Source organism: Arvicanthis niloticus, chromosome 22 (genome assembly GCF_011762505.2).
Source record: "Arvicanthis niloticus isolate mArvNil1 chromosome 22, mArvNil1.pat.X, whole genome shotgun sequence".
In the NCBI taxonomy this organism is placed as follows: Eukaryota; Metazoa; Chordata; class Mammalia; order Rodentia; family Muridae; genus Arvicanthis; species Arvicanthis niloticus.
In genome coordinates this window covers 37235158-37256322 of record NC_133429.1, presented here as the reverse complement: position 1 = coordinate 37256322, position 21165 = coordinate 37235158, and the positions used below count along the sequence as shown (strand labels likewise).

At 39.1% G+C, this 21165-nt stretch overlaps 1 protein-coding gene across 2 annotated transcripts in view; it reads right to left on the bottom strand.

Moving 5' to 3' along the window:
• Positions 1-9750: 9750 nt before the first annotated feature.
• The window catches only part of Zfc3h1 (zinc finger C3H1-type containing), a 48814-nt gene continuing 37399 nt past the window's right edge, over positions 9751-21165 (bottom strand). Inside the window, exons 25-35 of one of the 2 annotated variants that reach the window (XM_076920253.1) lie at positions 19949-20054; positions 19677-19875; positions 18657-18751; positions 15225-15335; positions 14889-14993; positions 14418-14583; positions 13318-13418; positions 11766-11867; positions 11092-11131; positions 10760-10822; positions 9751-10629 (exon numbers count right to left, since the gene is read on the bottom strand). In XM_076920253.1, coding sequence (XP_076776368.1) covers positions 10492-10629; positions 10760-10822; positions 11092-11131; positions 11766-11867; positions 13318-13418; positions 14418-14583; positions 14889-14993; positions 15225-15335; positions 18657-18751; positions 19677-19875; positions 19949-20054 — 1226 coding nt within the window. In that variant the 3' untranslated portion in view covers positions 9751-10491. Of the gene's footprint in view, positions 10823-11091; positions 11132-11765; positions 11868-13317; positions 13419-14417; positions 14584-14888; positions 14994-15224; positions 15336-18656; positions 18752-19676; positions 19876-19948; positions 20055-21165 lie in introns of both variants that reach the window. The other variant, XM_076920252.1, reaches the window with a different exon arrangement.

The following is a 21165-nucleotide window of genomic DNA, read 5'->3' as shown; positions in this document are numbered from 1 at the left end:
TAAATATCTATTTCACAGCAAACTATATTATATTATACTCAAAACTTGTTCATCACTGAGAGGTTTATTTGAAGCAACAATAAGGAAATGAACTTTAAAAAGAAGAAAAAAATAAAACGTGTTCTTTCTATTCAAGGTTTTCGTATTAACAGGAATAGAATTGGCCCTCTGGGACACAGAGAGGTCCTTTGATCTAAACCAGAACAATTGTCACTGTCTCTCAGTACATACTCTTAATTCTTAAAGGAAAAAATAAGAATTCTTGATATGTTGTTTTGTTACAATAAATTAGGAAAATGTGTAGCTGATTTTTGCCCATTTAAATCTCTGGAATAGCTAGTTTCCCTTGAATGCCTTACAGTAGTATAAAAACGTCTTTTTTTTTTTTTTTTTTTTTTTTTTTTTAAGGGCTTTTTCACTTGTAGCTATAGAAGTGGCTATCCCTGCCAAAATCCAATGGATATCACATAACTTATTGTCATCAAAGGGCCATGATGTGAAATGCATGGTTGCTGCTATGGCTATGGTTGTAGTGTGGCAGAGTCCACAGGGTAAAGCTATACCAAGATGATTAAGAAGCAGGTGATATCAACTCAGGTGAAAAGATGCAACCTCATTTCAAAGAGAAATGGTACCAAAGAATGGATGCTTACTTCACTAGTTGCACACCTCAGATCAGTAGTCACAAAAGATTTCCCAATATTTGGTTAAACTCGTCATTTCTAAGTTCTTTGGTTCCAAAATTACTTTTTTTTTTAAAGCTACCCCTTCATAAGGAGATCAGAATGCCCAGCTAATATGGTGTTTTGGGGGGAATGTTTGACCATCCAAGGAAACCTTTCCCATGTTTTGATACCATCATGAATTATAGGAACACTGGGACATCTCTGCAACTCTTTTGGAATACAGAGACATCCTCTAACAAGTAGGTGTTTCCACACTCCACCATCCACAAGTAACTGAGATGAAAACCCGATCCTGCCTCCATCAACAGCTCTGCTGGCAATCTGAAGAGGGATACTGTGACCTGCACATCCCTTTCTGTTCCCTCCTCGCCACACAGGTGAGAGGCTTCCCTTCCACGGTATAGCCAAGCCCCGATGCGCTCACTTATCTCTGCTTACTGGTCTGCTCACAGCTGTGTGATCTCCTTTCCTCCTGGATGAGACCCAACAGCCAGTAATGGACCGCATGTGTGATGCCATCATTCCCTGGGTTAAGTTTTAAAATATGAAGCTTCTGTGCTAAGCTTTCAGTCCACTCCCTCTGAGGGATCAGCTACCTCGTCATTAAGCCATTTAGTCCACAGAAAGAGAAACTGGAGCCTGTGAACATTTACATAAGCAGGTTGAGAAGGAAATCAGCTTTGAAGAACAGACTACAAGCCCTGGAGTGGAGATAAGACACTCCAGGATTCCTGACCCACCGTGTCTGTGATGTTTGTTGCTTTAAGCTTCTAGTTTGGGGAGTAATTGGCTACGCAGCAGTAACTAAACTTTTCTAAGAATGAGCACTTAAAGATTTACTTTAGTTTCATGATCACTAAAACTTGGGAAGTCACAGTTTTTCCTCAGGAACAGTTTTAGACTAAATGGCACTGGTGACGTAAATATTATGAATTTGTGTTCCTGAACACTGACACAGACATGTCTTACGTAATTGTCCCTCAGTATTCATAGGGCATGAGTTGTTTCTATATTGTGGAAACTATGACAATAAGGTCTGTTCTTTGCATTCTTATTTTTGGCTTTTTGAAGTAGGGGAATTTACTACATAGCCCAGGTTAGTCTTTAACTTCCAGCACTCTTCCTGCCTCCACGTCTTCAGTGATGGGGCTACAATATGTACTATGTAACTATGTCCAGCTTGATGTGTTGTTTTTCTTTCTTTCTTCCTTCCTTCCTTCCTTTCTTTCTTTCTTTCTTTCTTTTTTTTTTTTTTTTTTAGAATCAGTGTCTTTGGGGGGGGGGGTGTTGAGACAGGCTGGCCTCAGAAATCCGCCTGCCTCTGCTTCCCAAGTGCTGGGGTTAAAGGCGTGCGCCACCACTGCCCGGCTTGATGTATTTTCTAAAAGTATTCTCAGTTACTTGAATCCATAGAGGCTGAGCAGACAGCAGTGACTAATGGGAGAATTGGTCTTAAAAAAATTATGTGAGTGGAGGGGCTGGAGAGATGGCTCAGCAATTAAGAGCACCGATTTCTTTTCCGGAGGTCTCCAGTTCAATTCCCAGAAACCACATGGTGGTTCACAACCATCTGTAATAGGATCCGATGCCCTCTTCTGGTATGCCTGAAGACAGGTACAGTGTACACACACACACACACACACACACACACACACACACACACACACAGACAGGTACAGTGTACACACACACACACACACACCTATGTGAGTTCTGCAATTCAGCTATCATTTTTATTTCCTTGTAGTGCAGGCATGACTACTTCAGTTCTCTCCTTCCACCACGTAGGTCCCAAGGATTGAACGTAGGTATCCAGGCTCAGTGGCAAGTCTTTCACCTGCTGAATCATCTGGATGTTGTAGGTACAAACCACACTGATGAGCCATGCTCTAATCTTAACACATTCAATTCAGACAACAGAAAGGTACCATTTTCATCTCTTCATTGAGTTACCTCATTCATCACCACTATTTTGTCTTCAAGCCTTTATTAGAACATCCTCTTAAAAAACTAAAAAAAAATAATTGAGATAGGTTCTCACTACCTAGGTGGTCTAGAACACATTCATTCTCATTCTCTCTCTCTCCCTTCTTCTTCTCCTTCTTCTTCTTCTCCTCCTTCTCTCTCTCTCCTCTCTCCTCTCTCTCCATGTTGACCAACTGGCCTGGAATTCAAGAGATCTGCCTGCCTCTGTGCTGGAATTAAAACTATGTTATCACCATGCCTAGCCCAGCAAACTAAATCTTAATTCACGGTCTACTTGATCTTTAGGTCTTCCTTTATAGATGTTTTAAGCAATTCGACCCCACATCTCTTAAGGTCACAGAGTCGGGCTTGGTATCCAAGGGCAGCTAAAGTGAACCTAAGCTCTGTGCCTTTCTAGCCTTGGCTTCCCACATATCAAAATAAGTACTGTTGTTTCCCACCCTTACATAATTTCCAAGTGCAACGTAGTTTTTGCTTCAAACACTTCATGTAGCTGGGAACATATTCTATCTTCTGTCCTCAGTTGGTCTGTTACTTTCTTCAGGCTACCCCACAATTGTTTAGCTAAATGAAGTTAACCCATTGTGTTCTCAGGGGACAAGAAAACCTACCAAATTTCAGAGATTCAGTTTAATAAAAGAGATGCAGTGTGAAAAATGCAAACGGGTGTTAATTCAGGCTGAGAATTCAAGTGTCACCATGAATTGTGCCATCTCTCAATTCCTTTTCTTCCAGAAGGCTCTAACAGTGTTGTATTGAGGCAGCTGCCAGAGTTCCAGACTGTCCACTAGCTTGCTAAGAAGAAAGTCTTTCTTAATTTCCTTAAGGGTCTCAGGGCCACTTCTCAGTGGACTAAGTTCACAGGAGAGATTTTATGCAAGGGAGGGCATCCAAAAGTCGTTGTCTTAGGTCCTCATTTGCTACCTTTGTGATTTGGATTATTTGTTACTTAATTTGCAGCTGTAAAACCGGGATTACAGCATTTATATGGGTTGTGAGCACATGGAACAGGGTAAACCCACAAGCATTCGTTTCACCATTGTTGTTTCAAGTTAAAAGAATTGTAGCAAATTGTAAACAGAAGGGTTCTAAGTGACTCGTTGTTAGAGCTAGTACCACTCACTTCACACTCCAGTCTGTTTACTCGGTGGTGACATGGTAGCGGTGGTATGTTAGAGGTAGGTACTCCAAACATGTAATCTTCCTACTTTTATTTTTGTGGTCTTCATAGCACCTAAACAACAACAACAAAAGGCAGCCCTCACAGAGGTGTTTAAGTGTTTTTTTGTGAATGACAGGAAAAAAGTGGAAGTGGTGTCAAACTTCTGGGAAGTGTTCTTCTAACAGGGTTTGTTGTACTTCGGAGGACTTCTGATCTGCTAAGCCAAAACGATGGCTGGGAGGAGCAGTTTACAATCAACAGGACCAAAATTTCCCAGCGATGTGCAGTTTAGCAGACCTACCTTTGTTGAGCGCACTCTGTAACTGAAGGTAGATCCTGGCGTGGTTGGGACTAGTAGTGAATGGACTAGTTGACTGAACTAGTAGTGCCCCATGGTGCTCACAAGGTTTAATTTTATTCCCCATTGCAGCCTTTGGCCATGTACCCATGTGTAAGACCGTACCAACCAACCGTATCTGGTAACTCTTTGGGACTAGAGTTCACACAGGACGGAACAAGAAGAGCAGACCTAGCTCTCTGTCATTCTGAAGCCTTTTTTTTTTTTTTTTTTTTTTTTTTTTTTTTTTTTGCCACTGATCCATGTGCAAGACAGTAGCAACCATATTTAGTAGTTCATTGGGAGCAGAGTTTCAGCCCCGTTTGGCACAGCTGAAGTCATAATTTGTAGGGAAGGGGATATTTTTCCTAAGTGTGTCTTCAATACAAACTATAAGCTTCTTGCCCCGTGAGGTCACTTTATGTTTCTGCTTGTAAGTTTAAATTGGTCGATTCTGCCAAGCCTTGTGCCAACACAATAAAAAGTGTAAAATGGTTTGATTGGCTACGCTTAATTCATTATTGAATTAGGAGGTCCTTAATCCTTTACTATACCACAAAAATCAGTCTCGTCATCACATGGGTAATCTAGATGCAACTTCAGGTCAACAGCTTTAGGGATAGCTCCTGCTCTAGTTGGGAGATGAATATCAGGGGCTGGGGGTGGGACTATGTGAGGGACGGGAGGGGGGGCAGAGAATGGGATGTAAAGTAAATAAATTAATAAATGAAAAAAAAACTTTGAGTCAAAAGCATCATTAATAGATGTTTGCACATTAGAAACCATGGATCACAGACAGGTTCCTAGTTGCTGTTTTTGCAATGCTGGAGATAAAACCCAGGTTTTCAAGTAAGTTGGGCAAGTGTTCCTCACTGAGCTGTATCCCACACCCCAAGGCCTCTGGTGTATTTCTGAGAGCAACTAAATCACACCTGAGCACTAGTCGGATCATGTTTGTCCTTGAGAGTAATGAAATTACACCCATGGGAAGCAAAAAGTTATTTTATAATGTCCCTGCTCATTCAAAATACTATTTGTGGTTTAGGTTTAAGATCATTTCTAGTATACAGCTGTTAACGCCCCTAATGTAAGTATGTATTTTTTCCACTTTATAGTGATGTGAAAAAGAAACAAGCAGCAATGGAGTAGGCTGCCATTGCAGTGCTGGCCGATGGCACGTCTAACACCTAGGTTCTCCTAGACAGGAGTTTCTCCATCTCACTGCTCCCACTCCTTCAGTTCCCTGAAGCTCTCTCTGGATCTCCATGTAAGCCAGCATGGCAATGCCAACTCTCCCCCCAGGCGGTGTCTTAAACGTGCCTGTACGATTTGCCAGGTTGAGTGTGTTGGGCATTAGGCAGCAGATGCCCTGATTATCTCCACTAATGTAAACAGACTGACAGTCGTCTATCACTCAGCAACTTCAAGCTGTGGCCTTCATCTTCACAAGACTGGCTTCGCCAGGTAAGACTTCTGTACATGAGTCAGCTTGTTTAATTGACCAAGCAATGGAAAGCCACTTTTATTCAGGTGACCTGACAATCAGCCTCGAAGCTTTCCGATTACCAACCTAAAAGGGAAATGAAGTAAACTTCTCTTTAAAGATGACTGTGAACACCCTTCTATTCGGATTTGGGCTTTTTACTTAACTCACTGAAGATGGTCCTTGAGAAATATGTTTAGATATTTTGGATGTCCTTTATTATTTACTTTTTATAAAGACACAACCAACTCATATTCTACATGTTCTGGTTAGTAAGTTTTGTCTTTAAACTAGGGGAAAATACTGGACCCACCACCTGCACTCACCGCAGTCACAGCGCTGAGGACCAGTCATTCATAGTGGCCTCTGATAGTCCAGAACCTGTTTTGTGGTGAAACCATAAGGCACACTTTGTTCAATAGAATCGCTTTATTTCTAGATTTAACTTTCAACTAACTGTGGGTATTTCTGCTACTGAGCTAAAATGCCTTATTTAAAAAAAAAAATCACTTAAAAGTAATGAAGACACCTCTGGTAGTTCTTCCTCATCAACAGTGACCACTCCTGAGACTGAAATGGAGCTGAAGCTGTGCTCTGCCTGTTTAATGCACTAACAAGTTATTAAAGTAGCACCTTCTTCTTGCATTATACAACAAATCGGGGCTGGGGGAGTGAAGCGAGTAGGAGTTTTAGTCCCAGTCACAGTTGCCCTACCAAGGCCCTGTCAGGTTCGTCCAAGCAGAAGGCACCCCAAGGAGGGCCTTTCTAGCAGTTAGGCTGCTGTGGCATGCCCAGCCCTGTTTGTCATGTGTACCAAGTTGAAAATGAATCTAAACAAAGTCAAGGAAGCTCTTCTGGATGTTGCTTCTTTTTGAGACAGGCCTTACAATGTACCCAGGGTGGTCTGGAACTTACAATCCTGCTTCGGCCTCTTGAGAGCAGTGCAGCACTGTATGGGTCCCAGGTTGGTTTTTTATGTTTATGTTTCCAAAGACATGCAAACCCTTTTACAACTCAGGTTTTATTGGCACATTATATCCTGAGGTAACACCAGTTTTCATTAGTCATCCTTCATGAGATGTAATACTGACTAAATCCAGAGAGCCTTTTCCAATTCAAGTTTAGAACTGTTGTGAGGGTGTTTCCTTAGCATCTTCTTTCTGTTTTGGTTAGACTATGTATGGGAACACTTCTATTCTCTTAATTTAGTACAGAGCATAAACATAGATTCTGGAAATATGCCCAATTCTGTTTTGAGAAAATGCTGAAAAGAGTCTTGTGGCATCCTTCTCACAAAAACCATGCAATGAAAAGTGCAGATCTATTTTATTATCTGTGAAAAATAAGGAAAGCACTGCACCTACCTCAAATATGTCAGAAAAAGTTAAGTCTCTCCACCGGAATCAAGTAGTGCACAAGAATACTAACCATTACTGTGGTGTGTGTGTGTGTGTGTGTGTGTGTGTGTGTGTGTACACGACGGACAGGAGAAGAGACGGGCAGCATGCCCATGACGACTGCTCACTGCCCCGTCCTTGTGGGGAAATGCAGAAATGAAGGACACTTGCAGGATGGACATTAGGATGGACATCTGGGTGGCTTATGGGGGGGGGGGAGAAAGAGAGCAGGTGATCGAGAAAAATAGAACAGAAAGAGAAGAAGCATAATTCTCAAATATTTAAGGTGACTAAGACTGCATCTTCCCATTTTCTCCTTCACACTGTTAACACAGAAGTATAAAAGCAGACATAAAGAAAAGTGGCCCTGCTCTGTATTTCACCTACATGCTCCTATCCTTTCAAGGCCCTAAATCAATATTTGAACTACAATCTCCAATAAAGCCCCTGTGTATTTGCTGTCAGTCTCAATCACCTTCTGCTTGTCTACAGAGCACCTCTAACGCTTAGATGTTGCACCTGGAGATTCTTGCTTACTTTATGATGTGGATTTATATGCCCTTCCATTGAAAGCAACCCGCCCTAGATAATCCAGTGAGAAAAATGTTACAAGGTCCACTTGCCGTTAAAAGACAAATACAAATATTAGGCTATTCTCTAAAATGAGGAAAAACACATAAAAAAACTCAGTGTAATCTACTACTTCATTTCCTTTATCATAGATAAAGCCCCACACATCAACTGCCTTTTATGTCTTTCTTCAGACAAGAAAGAGGATGCAGGAGGTTGCAGTTCTCACTGATACTCTTCGCCAACACCCCCTCTCTGATTTGTCTCTAGCTTAAGATTTTATCAGAGAGCATGTTAATCATTCAATTTTAACTCAAAATTTTAGTTATTGTTAGAAGCACTTCATAAAAGAAACTGAATACTGAAAGGACAGGAGCCTTATTTTTAAAGAGTTCACTATTTTTATGTAGTGAGTTTATGAATGACAGGAGAAAGGCCAACATAAACCATCATCAGTAGGGACAGAGAGCACACACCTGTGATCACAAAGCAGGTGTGAGAGGAAGTGGTGGGAGGACTGCCACAGTGTGAGGCTAGCCTGATTGTACATCCAGGCCAGCCTGGGCTACACAGTGAGACTATGATAAAAGAAAAGAGTCAATATTAGATACCTTTTATGGTTTAGCAATTTGACAACTGATCAAGAAAGAAAACAGCTATTCCTATATGGCATCTGAACAGTAAACCCCGAGGCTGTTATAATGTACATATGTGTACATTCTTTATGAATGGCATCCAGAATTTCATGCACCTAATGGGTAAAGCTCTCCATGAAACCAAAAGAAATGGGAGAAGTGGTGTGTGGAAAATTGTGGATGAAACCACTAATACAAACTAAAAATTAAAAAAAAAAAAAAAAAATGGGGGTCTGGAGAGAGATGGCTCAGCAGTTAAGAGCCCTCCCTGGCTGCTCTTATAGAGTACCTGAGTTTGACTTTTAGCACCCACTTTGCATTTTGTAATCATTCATATCTCTAGTTCCACATCTAACACTCTCTTCTAGCCTCTGAGGGCACTGCATGCACACTACACACAAACATATATATGTGTGTGCACGTATGTGCCCACATTATATGGGGCCAGAACACCTATACACACAGAACTAAACCTAAGGAAAAAATTTAAAACTTAAAACTTGGCCCTGTCTTCTAAAAAACTGAGACATTTCAATTTCCTATTACAACTGTTAAACTGTGGAGAAACTGATGGGAAGAGTTGTGTCTGAGGGTAGAGGAAGGCGCCCGCTCACTACTGCCTATGTGTAAGGCAGAACACAGTTTGTGTGCTCCCTCCCACTGCTACATGGGCTCTGGGGACCAAACCTGGGCTATGAGCTTTACTCAGGCTGCACTTTACCTGCTGAGTGTCCTGAAATAATTTGCTATGCATAAGCACGTGACCATAATTTTCAAATAATCCAGAAAATACTTTCAGTGGTAAATATTTGAATACATACAATGAAAGAATACCCCTCTCTGGGATTTGCATCTTCTAATGAAATTCCTTTGGCTATAGAAAAAAATCCAAAAGGCAGTTTTGATTTTTGGTTAGATGAAGGACAGACAAATGAGTTCCATTCTTCAGATGCAGCTCTCTTTTGAGTAAGCACTGCACACAACAGGGTGTGTGTCGAGTTGGAGCTGCGGCTCTGCTTCCCACATGTATTACACCGTGGTCGCAACTAGTCAGCAAAGCACAAACAACTCAGCACACTAGACAAAGAGCAGGTTCTCTTTCCATGGCATATGCAACAGCAGCCAGCATGTTTCTAGGTAGGTAACTCAAACCACAACTTGGTGACATTAACCATGTTTTTGAGTACACAATGCTTAATGGTAGTGTAAACCTATCTGTTCACTGTTCTCAAAAGAGAACACCTATGTTCACCAATTAAAAAGTCATTGATTTTTGTTGTTGTTTTGAATGGGAAAAGAGTTGCAGAAGAAGAAAGCAATGGTATCATGCGAAGAAGAATCCCTAGCTTCTACATCAGCCCTTCCCCACCAGAGTGCGAAGTGAACAAAGATAATACCATTATTAAAAAGTTAACTTATATTAAAAATATTTTGTACGCCAACCACTTAATACTACACAGTAGGACTTGAATACAAAGCAGTTCCAATATTAACTGTTCTTTAAACTGTTAAACTTTATTATAAATTAAAATTTCTTTACAAAAAAAATTGCACATAATATTTGACCACTCTTAGGTTCTGATGCACTGGCATTTGCAATAGTTTCTTTAATCTTCAAGTTAAACAGTCTCAGCAAGGAGTCCAGAACGTAGAAAGGGCAGTCAACAACCCTGCTAGAACATTCAAGTGCAACTAGCAGACTTGTGGCCATGGCAGTTACACTTTCCTTAAGATGGACTGCTTATGTTTAAAACCCTGAAATGAAGAATCTCAGAGACTTAAAGGAGAAACTAAAAGGGACTGCCTGCTTTTTTACTGTAAACACGGCCCTGGAAACTAAATCCCAAACAAGAATCTCTCAGGCATCAGAGAGTGTCAAGTGGACCAGGAATAGCACAACATAAAGGTAGGGAAAGTAAAAAATGAAACCAAAAACAAAGTAAAATTAAAATAAACGTCAGTCGCTTTGAGGAGCTATACTTACGTACATGATGTTAGAGAATCTGGCAGGGCCCAGAAGCAGGCCAAACAGGAAGTTCATTTATCCATTCCAAGAGTGTCATTCATGTTCATTGCTTCCGGTTTTACGGATAGGATATTGTAGGAAACTTGATATGATCAATAATGCTTGTCTGCCTTACACAGACCTTAGCCAGGGATCAGCCTAATCTTGAAGAATCATTCAAATAATTTTGGCAATTATTATAAGGGCTTAGAACTGACTGCACCCAGTGTTCAGAGATTCTTGCTTTCTGTTTTGTTACTGTTTAAATTTAAGAGCTCATTTAGGCTGACTCCAATCTCTTGGCACTTGGAAACTAGTTTTCTCAGGTTATCAGTTTTACCTCCTTCTGATGCTTCAAACAAGAGTTGCTGTAAAAGACAGGGAAGCATAGAAGTAAGAGACAGCTAGGTTTTGAGCATTTACCACATCAATGGATATGGCACATGCAGAAAATTTATAGGAAAACGTCAAGATAAAATAAAAGATAAAAAGCATTACATCTTTCCATAGTGATGCACAAAGAGGTAACTTCTGTAAGGCTCTCTGATATAAACGGTGGACCTACAAGATAGACAGACACACACCCTCATCAGAAAACATGGTGAACAACACTTTTAAAAGCCTGTCTGCTTCAAGGCAGAACTTTACAATTCACTAGCATTCAAGTCAAGCACGGCTCTCTTGGGCTTTAGAGATTTCACATAGAGTTCTTGGAAGGTTAACTTCTTTTTATCTTTAATCCTTTTAAAGTGAGAGGCCAACAAAAGGGGCAGAATAGCTAAAAAGAAAAAGAAGTGGCCCATCTGATAATTCAATTACAAACTGCTTACCTCTCTTTGTCCCTTTAGAGCAATCTCAGCAGCAATGGCTCTAAGGGAAAAAAGGAATATAGAAAAGGGGGAAAATTTATATATCTTCAAACAAAAGGAAACACCAGCACTGGCAGAATACTGACTGTGGGAATCTGAATACAAAACTTCCTGAAAGTAACAGGCTAAACTTCCAAGGAGTGTAACCTATAGTGAAAAGAAAAATTCAACAATTTTTATCAACTTTACAGGAATAAAGCAGACCAGTGTTTGAACATGAGTTAAAATTCATGGGATGAAAAAATAAACAAACAAACAAAAAACCAAAACAACAAACTCAAAACTAGTAAAACAGGCCTGGCACTAACACCTTTAAAATAAGAAACCAGACTATAACAGGGAAAAAAACCCTACATTTTAAAGGTGCTGCTAAAGTGTTATACACACTTATGTTTGATAATATTGTTATCTAAATGTTCTCCCTCATTAAAATTATTATTATTAACCTCAGAAGCAGCTATTAATGAGCAATTACTCACTCTAGGTATTAAACCACAGCAAGTGCCCAAAACAAACTCTACACTAGGTCTGTCTATTGGAGGGGAGATATGATGCTATTTCAGATTTACCTGTCTGGAGCAACCCTTACAAATAAAAGCATAGCTATAAAAACATGTACATGATTGTTGCATTACATTTTCCAGGTGGCCAGGCATGTTGGGATATTATATGTAAACATCTTGGCTTGGAGTTTCAGAATCTGAACATTGCTTTCTTCCCATTCATGTTGAAGTAGCCTGTAAAGCACATTCAGGAAAATGAACAAAGCATTCAAAGTGTAGGGCACCCCAAATGCGCTCTATAACAGAATGTACAACAAGGTACAAAGGTTGGCCAGTTAAATCCTAACAAAGACATTCAGCAAATATTTATAGAATGTCTCTTATGACAATTGTCCCAGGATCACAATGTGCTAAACTACTGTTCTACAGTTATCTTCAACAACATAAAAAGCCCATGTATTCCTGCAGAAAACAAAAGCACTCTCATTACATAGTCCTCTACCCCAAGAGTTTTTAAGGTAATGACTCAATACACCAATATAATTTTAAAAAACATTTTCTTTCCTAGAACGAGTATACTGAATACTTCTGGGACTAAAATGGACCTATAATGGCTAAGTGTTGAGTTCTTATTTTCCTGGTGGAGAGAAGTAACAGGGAAAACCATAGAAGAAATGTACCAAAACAAAAAGAATATGGCTTACCCACAATTAAACTACCTATGTTTTAAAATGCTTATCATAAAAGAAACTAGATACAAACAGAAAAACAGTACAACCATACTTTCTACTTCAAATGCATATCAAAGATCATTTTCTTTATTCAAATTTCCACCACTAACTTCTGAGGATGAACACGGCTGTCATGAAATTTAATTATAGAATAATATGGCTAATTTTCCCACAAACTTAAGACTTTGAGTTATTTTTCAAATATGTACTATATTTCAGATGTATAATATATATATTTCATATGCATCATAGCAAGGAAAATACTCTTTAAAGCAAAAGAGAATGTCTAATAAACATAATAGGTATTTTATAAAAACAGCTCTATGGTAAGATGCAATCAAAACAGGGTAAATGACTACACAGTGTGCAATGATTGTACTGTGCAATGCCTGTGCAGTGGATGTCCAAGCATGGACAGGTTAAAGCACTCTATAAAAGATTACCCCAATAGAGAAATTAAATTACAAGTAAGTGTTCAGAAACTGTTTTAACTCTAATTGAATGTAGGACATCCTAGGTCAATGCTTAAATAGGGTTCTCAAACCTATTTGTTTTTTTAAGTTTTAATAACAAAAAGTTAGCCTACTTTATTTTTCTTAAGAATATATTGATTTTTACCAACCCATGAGTTCCCAATACATGCTAAATATCTAAATAACTGACATGAAAATCTAGTATATCTCTAGCATGCAAAGTAGATTTGCTGCTTATAATGCACATGCTGGTGGTAACTGGTACACAGACCGTAGGCTGCCAGTAAAGGCATATGCAGGTAGTAAGTGACATGACCAGATTGTTTACATTGTCTTTGTATGAATAACTAACAATTCTGAGATTAGAGTAGTATATATCCATGAGGAAAAGGCAGAACTACATACAGATTTATCAAGTTTTCAAATTAATTCCATATGAAGGGCCTATACTACTGAGCTGAAAACCAAAATCTGTCTTACCTCAGTGCAAGTCGAGAATTTGCTGGCATAATAGAGCAAAATCGCTCCAGGGTTTTAGAGTGCTGAGTCTTTGGAACACAGCTCAAATAAAAGAAAATGACCTGCGAAGGTTGGGGGAGGGAAATGAATACAATTAAAAAGCAGACTCCAGTTACCTGTGTATTTTAATTAAAAAAAAAAAAGTTTTTAAGACACAAATGTACAAATTATGATGTGTGATTATACTAGCCACTTTCCAAATACACAGTAGCGACTATGGTCTAGGGATGACAGCCATGGACAGAGCTCTGACAGGAAGCCAGGAGTGTGAGTTTTCAGTCCTGAGTCTACCTTTACTTGCTCTTTACTGCTGGGCAAGTCTAACAGAGGACTAACAGTACTTGCCACATCTTGCTCATGGAATCCCCGAAAGAAAATGACTTAATGTCCATGTAGTGGTTTGAAATCCTGGGATAAGGAGCGGTACAGAAGCACATCACACGTTAACCGGTTATCCTGATGAGCAGCAGAACCAGCCTACAGGGGACTGGGAGTGCACATCTAGGTCTACAGTGAATTTTAGTTAAGCAGGAGTTTTTTATACTATATTGCCTGAAATCAGACTCTGGGGAGAAAAAAAAAAAACCCATTTGCTTTACTAATTATACTATCCTTTGTGAGGACATCATTAATCAGATTTTACTATTAGGAATGTAAAACAGCACCTTATTTTCAAGTCTGTGAGGCATTTGCTTGATAGAACTTAGCAAGAAGAGTAGCTACAACGGTTATGTTGATTGGTTTTGTTGTTGTTGTTTTCTTTTATCTATTAATTTATATTACAGCTGATCACAGCCCTCGCTCACCTCCCACTCCCTCCACCTCACATAGCCCCTCCTCCACCCCCAGGATCTGTTCATTCTTACGGGGCCTGACAAGGCACCTTTTCCTGGACTCTGAAGAGTAAAGAACTGATCACAGGAAGGACAGTGAATGTCAGGAAAGTGCTCCTAGGAAAAGCTCTCAATATGAAACAGTAGCTTTGCTGTCTTTGGTAAAATTGTTATATAAAAATATCTGAAAAAAAAGACAAACAAAACAAAAAAACCTTAGATTCTTACCCGATTATGGAATTCATAGTTGGACCAGTAATCAGCACTGCTAAAAGGGATGGGGTATCGGGCAGGGACCGTAACCAAACATCTATTCACTAAGTCAGTAAAAAATTTGAATTCTTGGACTTTGTTTCTGGATCCAGCAGCTCTATTATTGGCAAAGACAAGATAACTGCCAAAAGAAAGACATTGTGCTTCAGAACAATTAAGCCAGTAACTCACCAAAAAGCTGATCACCCTTTTCCCCGTCATAGGATTATTCTAAAAAACCCATTCTTTTTTTTTTTTTTTTTTTTTTTTCCTGTCTAAGACAGGGTTTCTCTATATAGCTCTGGCTGTCTTGGAACTCACTCTGTAGACCAGGCTGGCCTTGAACACAGAAATCCACCTGCCTCTGCCTCCCAAGTGCTGGGATTAAAGGCATGCGCCACCACTGCCTGGCATAAAAAATCCATTCTTAAACAGAGCTAAACTTACTCCATCCAAATCTTCTGCACAATATCAGACCGCATGGCCACCCCTAATGCCGCCTCATATGCTTCGACTGTCTCTTTAATACTTGATTGAAGAGGATGACAAAGGCTGTTTCAAAAAATGAAGAAAATAAATGCTTACAGTTTAATTTTGCTAGGTAAAAGAATGATAACACACACTTTCAAGTCTCCTTGCTCTTGTCTTTCAGTAAATACAGGCTTAGCATTTCTTTGAATCTGCTTCAGTGATTCTTTAATACACCATAATTCAGTAAACATCAACTGTAAATGCAAGAGACGCTTAACATGCAGTTCTTCTCCACAGTGGGTAATGTCTCACCAGTAAATCAGCCATAAATAAGGAACTTGGTTGCTAAATACATCATCATCAAAATTCCCTTTACATAAACATGCTGGAATGTCGAGTGGTCCTGGGATATTTAAGAGATACCTGAAAAAAGAAAAAGAAAATCCCAGCATTGTATGAAATTATGATTAGGTACACACAGATTAAAATACTGATATTAATAATCTTGAGTTTCAACCTAATTGAAATATTTCTACAAAAGAATGAACTTTTCTAAAATCATACCTGCTCAAAATTTTACTTTTATACCAATATGAATTAACTCTTCCCAAATGAATTTGTAATTTTATTCCCCAAATAAAACAAATCATCTAATTGAACCTTATTAGAAATAAAAAGACCAAATGAGATTACAAAGTATCTGAAATTTCAACAAAATCTGTACATTCTTATAGGGGCAAAGTCCTTACAAAATCTCCACACACATGCATGCCCACATACACACCCACACACGTTTAATTTAGACCTAATAACAAACAAAATGTTGACAACAACCATTTATCAGAAAAGGAGCCATTATCAAAGTAGCAAAATGCTCTGAATTATATCACCTCTTTTCCAAAAGAGAAAAGCAGAGTATTAAAGGTTCTTAGGAACCTGAACAATAAGCCTCGGACCTTCACTACTTTAGCTTTCCTTCCAATGTATCTGAATCTCCTTATGTGTAATAGCAGAGTCTCAGATCCATCTAATCTTGAAATGACAGTCTAGTATAATCTCTTACATTGGATTTTAAAGGGACTGTAAAGGAAAAGTTTTAAATGGTTAGCCCAGCTTGTGGGAAGGCAGCAAACACAGAGACCGTCTGGAAGCCGGGTTAGCATCCCTCACTATTACAGCTGGCTCTATTACTCTGAGTTACTTCTAAAGACTTTAGAACCCTCCACTGAAAACTGAAATGACTTCACTCTAATGTACACAAAACTGTATTATCTCTAGGGCAACTTCCTCAAAGTGAATGAAAACCAAGGTAACTTTCTAAATTCATTTGAAACAAATGAAATACTTCTTACCGCTTGCTATCTTTATACTAAACGCTATAAAGAAAGAGTTGATCAAATCCATTCTAGATAAGCATTACAGTGCTATATATATTTCTGCCTTACAATTATATCTTGAACACATTGTGAGCACTGATTTCTACTCGTAAACTAATTATTATATATGCTTAAAATCAATCAATCTCTCTCTCAAGGTGTATATGCATAAATGTAACAACGAGCCACAAATTCCCTCACTCACTGGCACGCTCTTAATATTTAACTCAGACACTCTGTTTTCTCACAGTGCAGCCTGGGTTGGTCTTAAGCGCACATCCTTCTACCTCATTCTCTCAAGTGCTCGGATCACAAGTGTGTGCCACCATGGCTAAAGGCTTCTTAAATTAATCCTTGTGCAGACAAGAACTTTAGCATTATCTAAATCAACTAAGTACAGGTGTTTTTTTCTAATTCTTGGTGATATATAATTATTTCACAAAAGAACTTAATAAAAAAGATGTCAGTAAAAAACAATAAGGTGATTTAGAGGCAATCTAGTTTCAATTTTTTATTGATACTGTTTTTCTTCTGCTCAATTAAGCTAGAATCAAGTCTAAAGACCTTTGATTAGTTACCAAGGCAAAATCTGGCATCATCCCCTTGTAAGCTAAACCAATTATCTCCATGCCTAAGGGAAAACCAGAGCACAAGTCGGTCAAAGGCTTTGTTTGGCCTTGAATTAGTCTTTTGCCAAAGTCTGAAAACAAACCAATTTAATTTCAAAGACAGAAAAAAAAAAAAAAAAAAAAGCTGTGTGGAAGAAGGGATCAACTTCTAAATTCCTTCTGTTTCCTGTCTATTCATTTACATTTTGCTTGCAACTATCTTTAAAATATTAATGTACACATTTTAAGAATTTTTTAAAGATACTAATTAGGAAAACTGACAAGATGTAAAGGTCCAAATTTACTAACAACAAGAACAACAACAACAACAACCCTGAGGCAAACAGACCTTTGTTTTTTTAACCAGACTTACTAGGAGCTGGACAGAGCTCGTTTTTAAAACCCTGGCTGTTCTCCCAAAGGACCTGGCTTCAGTTGCCAATATCCATGGTTATGGATTATATTAGTCTCTTTAGCAACCCAGTTCCAGAGCATCTAAAGCCGCCTTTCTGGCCTCCTCTGGCACTAGGCATACAACATGATACAGACATAAGTGCAGGCAAAACACCTATACACACAAATTTTTTTTAAACATGTGACTTGACATTCCACGTTTTTATTAAAAGGCAGACTAAGGAGAAAGGGAGGAGGGCGGCATCTAGGTAAAAATACCATCTGCACATGTATTTTGTATTTTGCTAACACAAAACTAAGATTTTATTTTCACTTATCATAAGTATTTTCTATAAGAATTCTTTTAGGGAGCTGACAAGACGACTCAGTGGTCAAGAGTGCTGGTTCCTCTCACAGAACACTGGAGCTTAGCTCCCGGCACCGGGTCAGGCTGCTCACAACTGTCTGTGACTCCCACCACCCCTTCAGGACTCCTTGAGCACCACACACACATATACACTGAGAATTTATAACTTACAAATATATAATGAAGTGATGGAGAGAATCATAAATCATTTTCTTTTTGATGTTTTTCTCACAATCAACAAACGAAAGTTATTTTTATGAATATAAGTTTACTGGAACACAGCTACCCCACTCATTTATGGATTTTTTTTCCCACTACAACACCACAACTGTGTAGGAATAATAAAACATAACCTGCAAACCTAAAGTATTTTCTGGTTCATGGAAAAAACAAACAAACAAAAAAAAAAAAAAAAAAAAAAAAAAAAAAAAAACAAAACCCTGCTGGTCCCATACAGAGAAATGAGGAAGAAAGGAAAGTTTAAAGTCTTCCATGAATCCACTCTTTGATGATCTGAGTGTCTTTTAATGTTGTAACAGAGCTGTGGCAAAGTGACTACAGAGCTACTGAGAAACCGATGGGCGGAGAAACAACTCCTCTAAAGCTGTTTACTCACCACCTCAGAGCCGAGAGTAGGTAACTTAAAGAGAGAGGGCTTATTGTTTTTTTTTTTTTTTTTTAATTTATGTTTAGCAAGCAAGTAAAACACATTTTTTTCAAGCACCAATGAAATTGTCTCAGGACACTGTTACTACAGGATTAAACATAGCAACAATTAACAAGCTGAACGGAGAAGCTACAAAATGCCTGACACTGTATGACAGAGCATTTTCTATCTTGTCTTCATTCTGTTCATCGTCAGCCTCCTAGCAGCCCTGTAGGGAAGCACTCAAGTGTTAGATAAGCATCTGAAATGTAATCAGCCAACTAGAAAAAGCTATCTTTCCACTGGCCTAAACTCTTCCTCATTCCTCTACAGACCAAAAGTTCCACAACTTACCTAAATAAGTCCACGTTACTATACTTCTCAAAGCCAGCTTTAAAGAAGGATCCAATAAACTGCCTCAAAAATGGAAGAAGCTTATCACCTCCGTTCTGTTAAAACAAAGGAGTAACACATGCCAGGCTTGTATTTGATAAAGACATTTGAAAGCCTTTTTTAAAAGACATGATATTATTTTTCTTAGATAGGAACACATGAGTAAACCTAGACACATCCTCATTTCCTGTGATGGTTGGTTCTACAATCACCTGGAAAGGGAGTCTCACCTGTGGGGACTGTCTTACTTGTAATTTGAAAGGCCGAGTCCGCTATGGCTGGCACCATTCACAAGGCTAAAGAGCCTGATCTATTTAAGTGTGGACAGCAAGTGAACACTAACAAACACACATGCTCTTGAGTGTGTGCATGACTCTCTGCTCTTGAGTGTGAGTATCACTAGCTGCTTCACGCTCCTGATGCTGCAATAAACGGACCGCTAACCTAGAATTGTGAGTTTACATAAACCCTTTCTCCCCCTAAGTTCTTTTTGTCAGGGTTTTTTTAACACAATAGAAATGAATTTGAAACACCTCTGGATTAAATTCAACTAACCATTAAACAATGTATCAAAGGCTCAAAATCACCCACCAGAAGAGGTTATAGGATCCAATTACAAATGGTTGTGAGCCACCATGTGGTTGCTGGGAACTGAACTCAGGACCTCTGGAAAAGCAGTCAGTGCTCTTAATTGCCGAACTGTCTCTCTAGCTCCCACCAAGATCTTAATTAAGCAGCTATTACATTTGTTACTAACGTGGATACTTTGGGTGTAAGCATGAATAACATAGTTTGTGCTCTTGAGTTCTTAGAGACAAAGCCCTGTAAGCAAATGTATGGTAAAACTGCAGGAAAACCTAGCTTAACCTACATAAGGCAGAAGGACCAAGAAGGCTATGCTATCAGGAGAAATCACTGGTGAAAGAATACAAAACACAGAAACACCGTATTTAAGAAGCATGAGTTCTCGTTTTTTTTTACCTGCACGATGAAAAATTTGCACAGATGATAAAAAATTTCCGCATTCTGAGGGTTATTTTCAAATGCAGTAAGCCAAACCCATCGGGCTTTGTCAATTTGATCTGTTTTCAAATACAAAGCTGCAAGGGTTTCCAATAACTGGCAGTTTGTGGGACAGGACTCCAGTAAGGTTCTGCAAAGCTCCACTGCCTCCTCGTACCTTAAGAAGAAGGAGATGGCTAAGACACTGTGAGGATTGATTTTAACAGAGCTGCTTGTTCATTAAGCTTTACCTCTCTAGGAGCTGGTGTAGAGCAATCATGTTTGTGTACAGTGGAAGGCAGACCTCTATTCTTTCTCCACTGGTAAGGGTCTCATCTGTACAAGCCTTCACCGCATCTACCACAAAACACACAATCAATCACCTCACTGTTACACTGAAAAGGCAACATAAATCCCATTTGTCTCCATTTAAGGACCAAGGCTGATTCAAAAAAGGCCATAAGGTACCAACTTCATGAATAGACCATAAGGCCCAGAAACTAAGTCATAAGACACCAGCTCCAGGAACAGACCATAAAATCTAGAACAAGATCATAAAACCCCCTTTCAAAAAACTGCCTGGGGATAACCATAGAAATGGGGAAATACTTTATCTCAGAATGGGCCATCTGTGCTGGGAAGCCCTATTTCATCACATGGTTAAACATTCATGACACAGAAATGCAGACCACTGATTAGCTATGACCCCTAGCACCCAACAATGAAATTTTAGATTACCTAATCCTTCTAGAGAGTTTCCCGTTCCCTATAAGAAGGCCTGCGTGCCTTTGTCTGGGGTCACCATTTTAGAGAATGGTTGAGCCCCACGTGCTGGTTGCTTGTGCATACTTTGAGTCTGGGGTCCTCTTTCAGCAATGCTCGAACCCTTACATTACCAACTCTAAGACACCCTTACTAGCCCATCATCCTTTTCATCTTTTCTTAACCCTGACATTTACCCAAATGGGGCACTTCAGGTATCGCCACACTCCTACACTTCGAGATATTACCTTACATTCCTGTTACAAGTAGAACCATCTCATAGGAGAGCCCACGCAATAAAAGCTTTATTTTTACTTAAATTAGCATCTGCAATTACCTTAAATTCCTTAAAACTCATTCTAAAAATAGAACCACAAAATTATCTTTAAATCTTTTTCTGATCACTTAAAAGGAGTCTTTCTCTGATGTTTCACCTAAACTAGATTTTTCCCTTTTAAAAAAACCTATCCATGCTCCCACCCCACCCCCAAATGTAAGATTGGTCCTTCAGCTGGTTTTACACCTTCTTTTGAAATGGTAATGTCACTTTGCACAACACAAAAGGGCTCCACTCTGAATAAGTAGGAATTCAATCTTTCCTCCCACCATGTGGTCCTGGGGATGGACTACCACCATCAGGCTTGGACTCACTATCCAGAGCCTTCTCACTGGCCCTGTGTTAGTTCTTTTTTTCTTCTCACTTCTC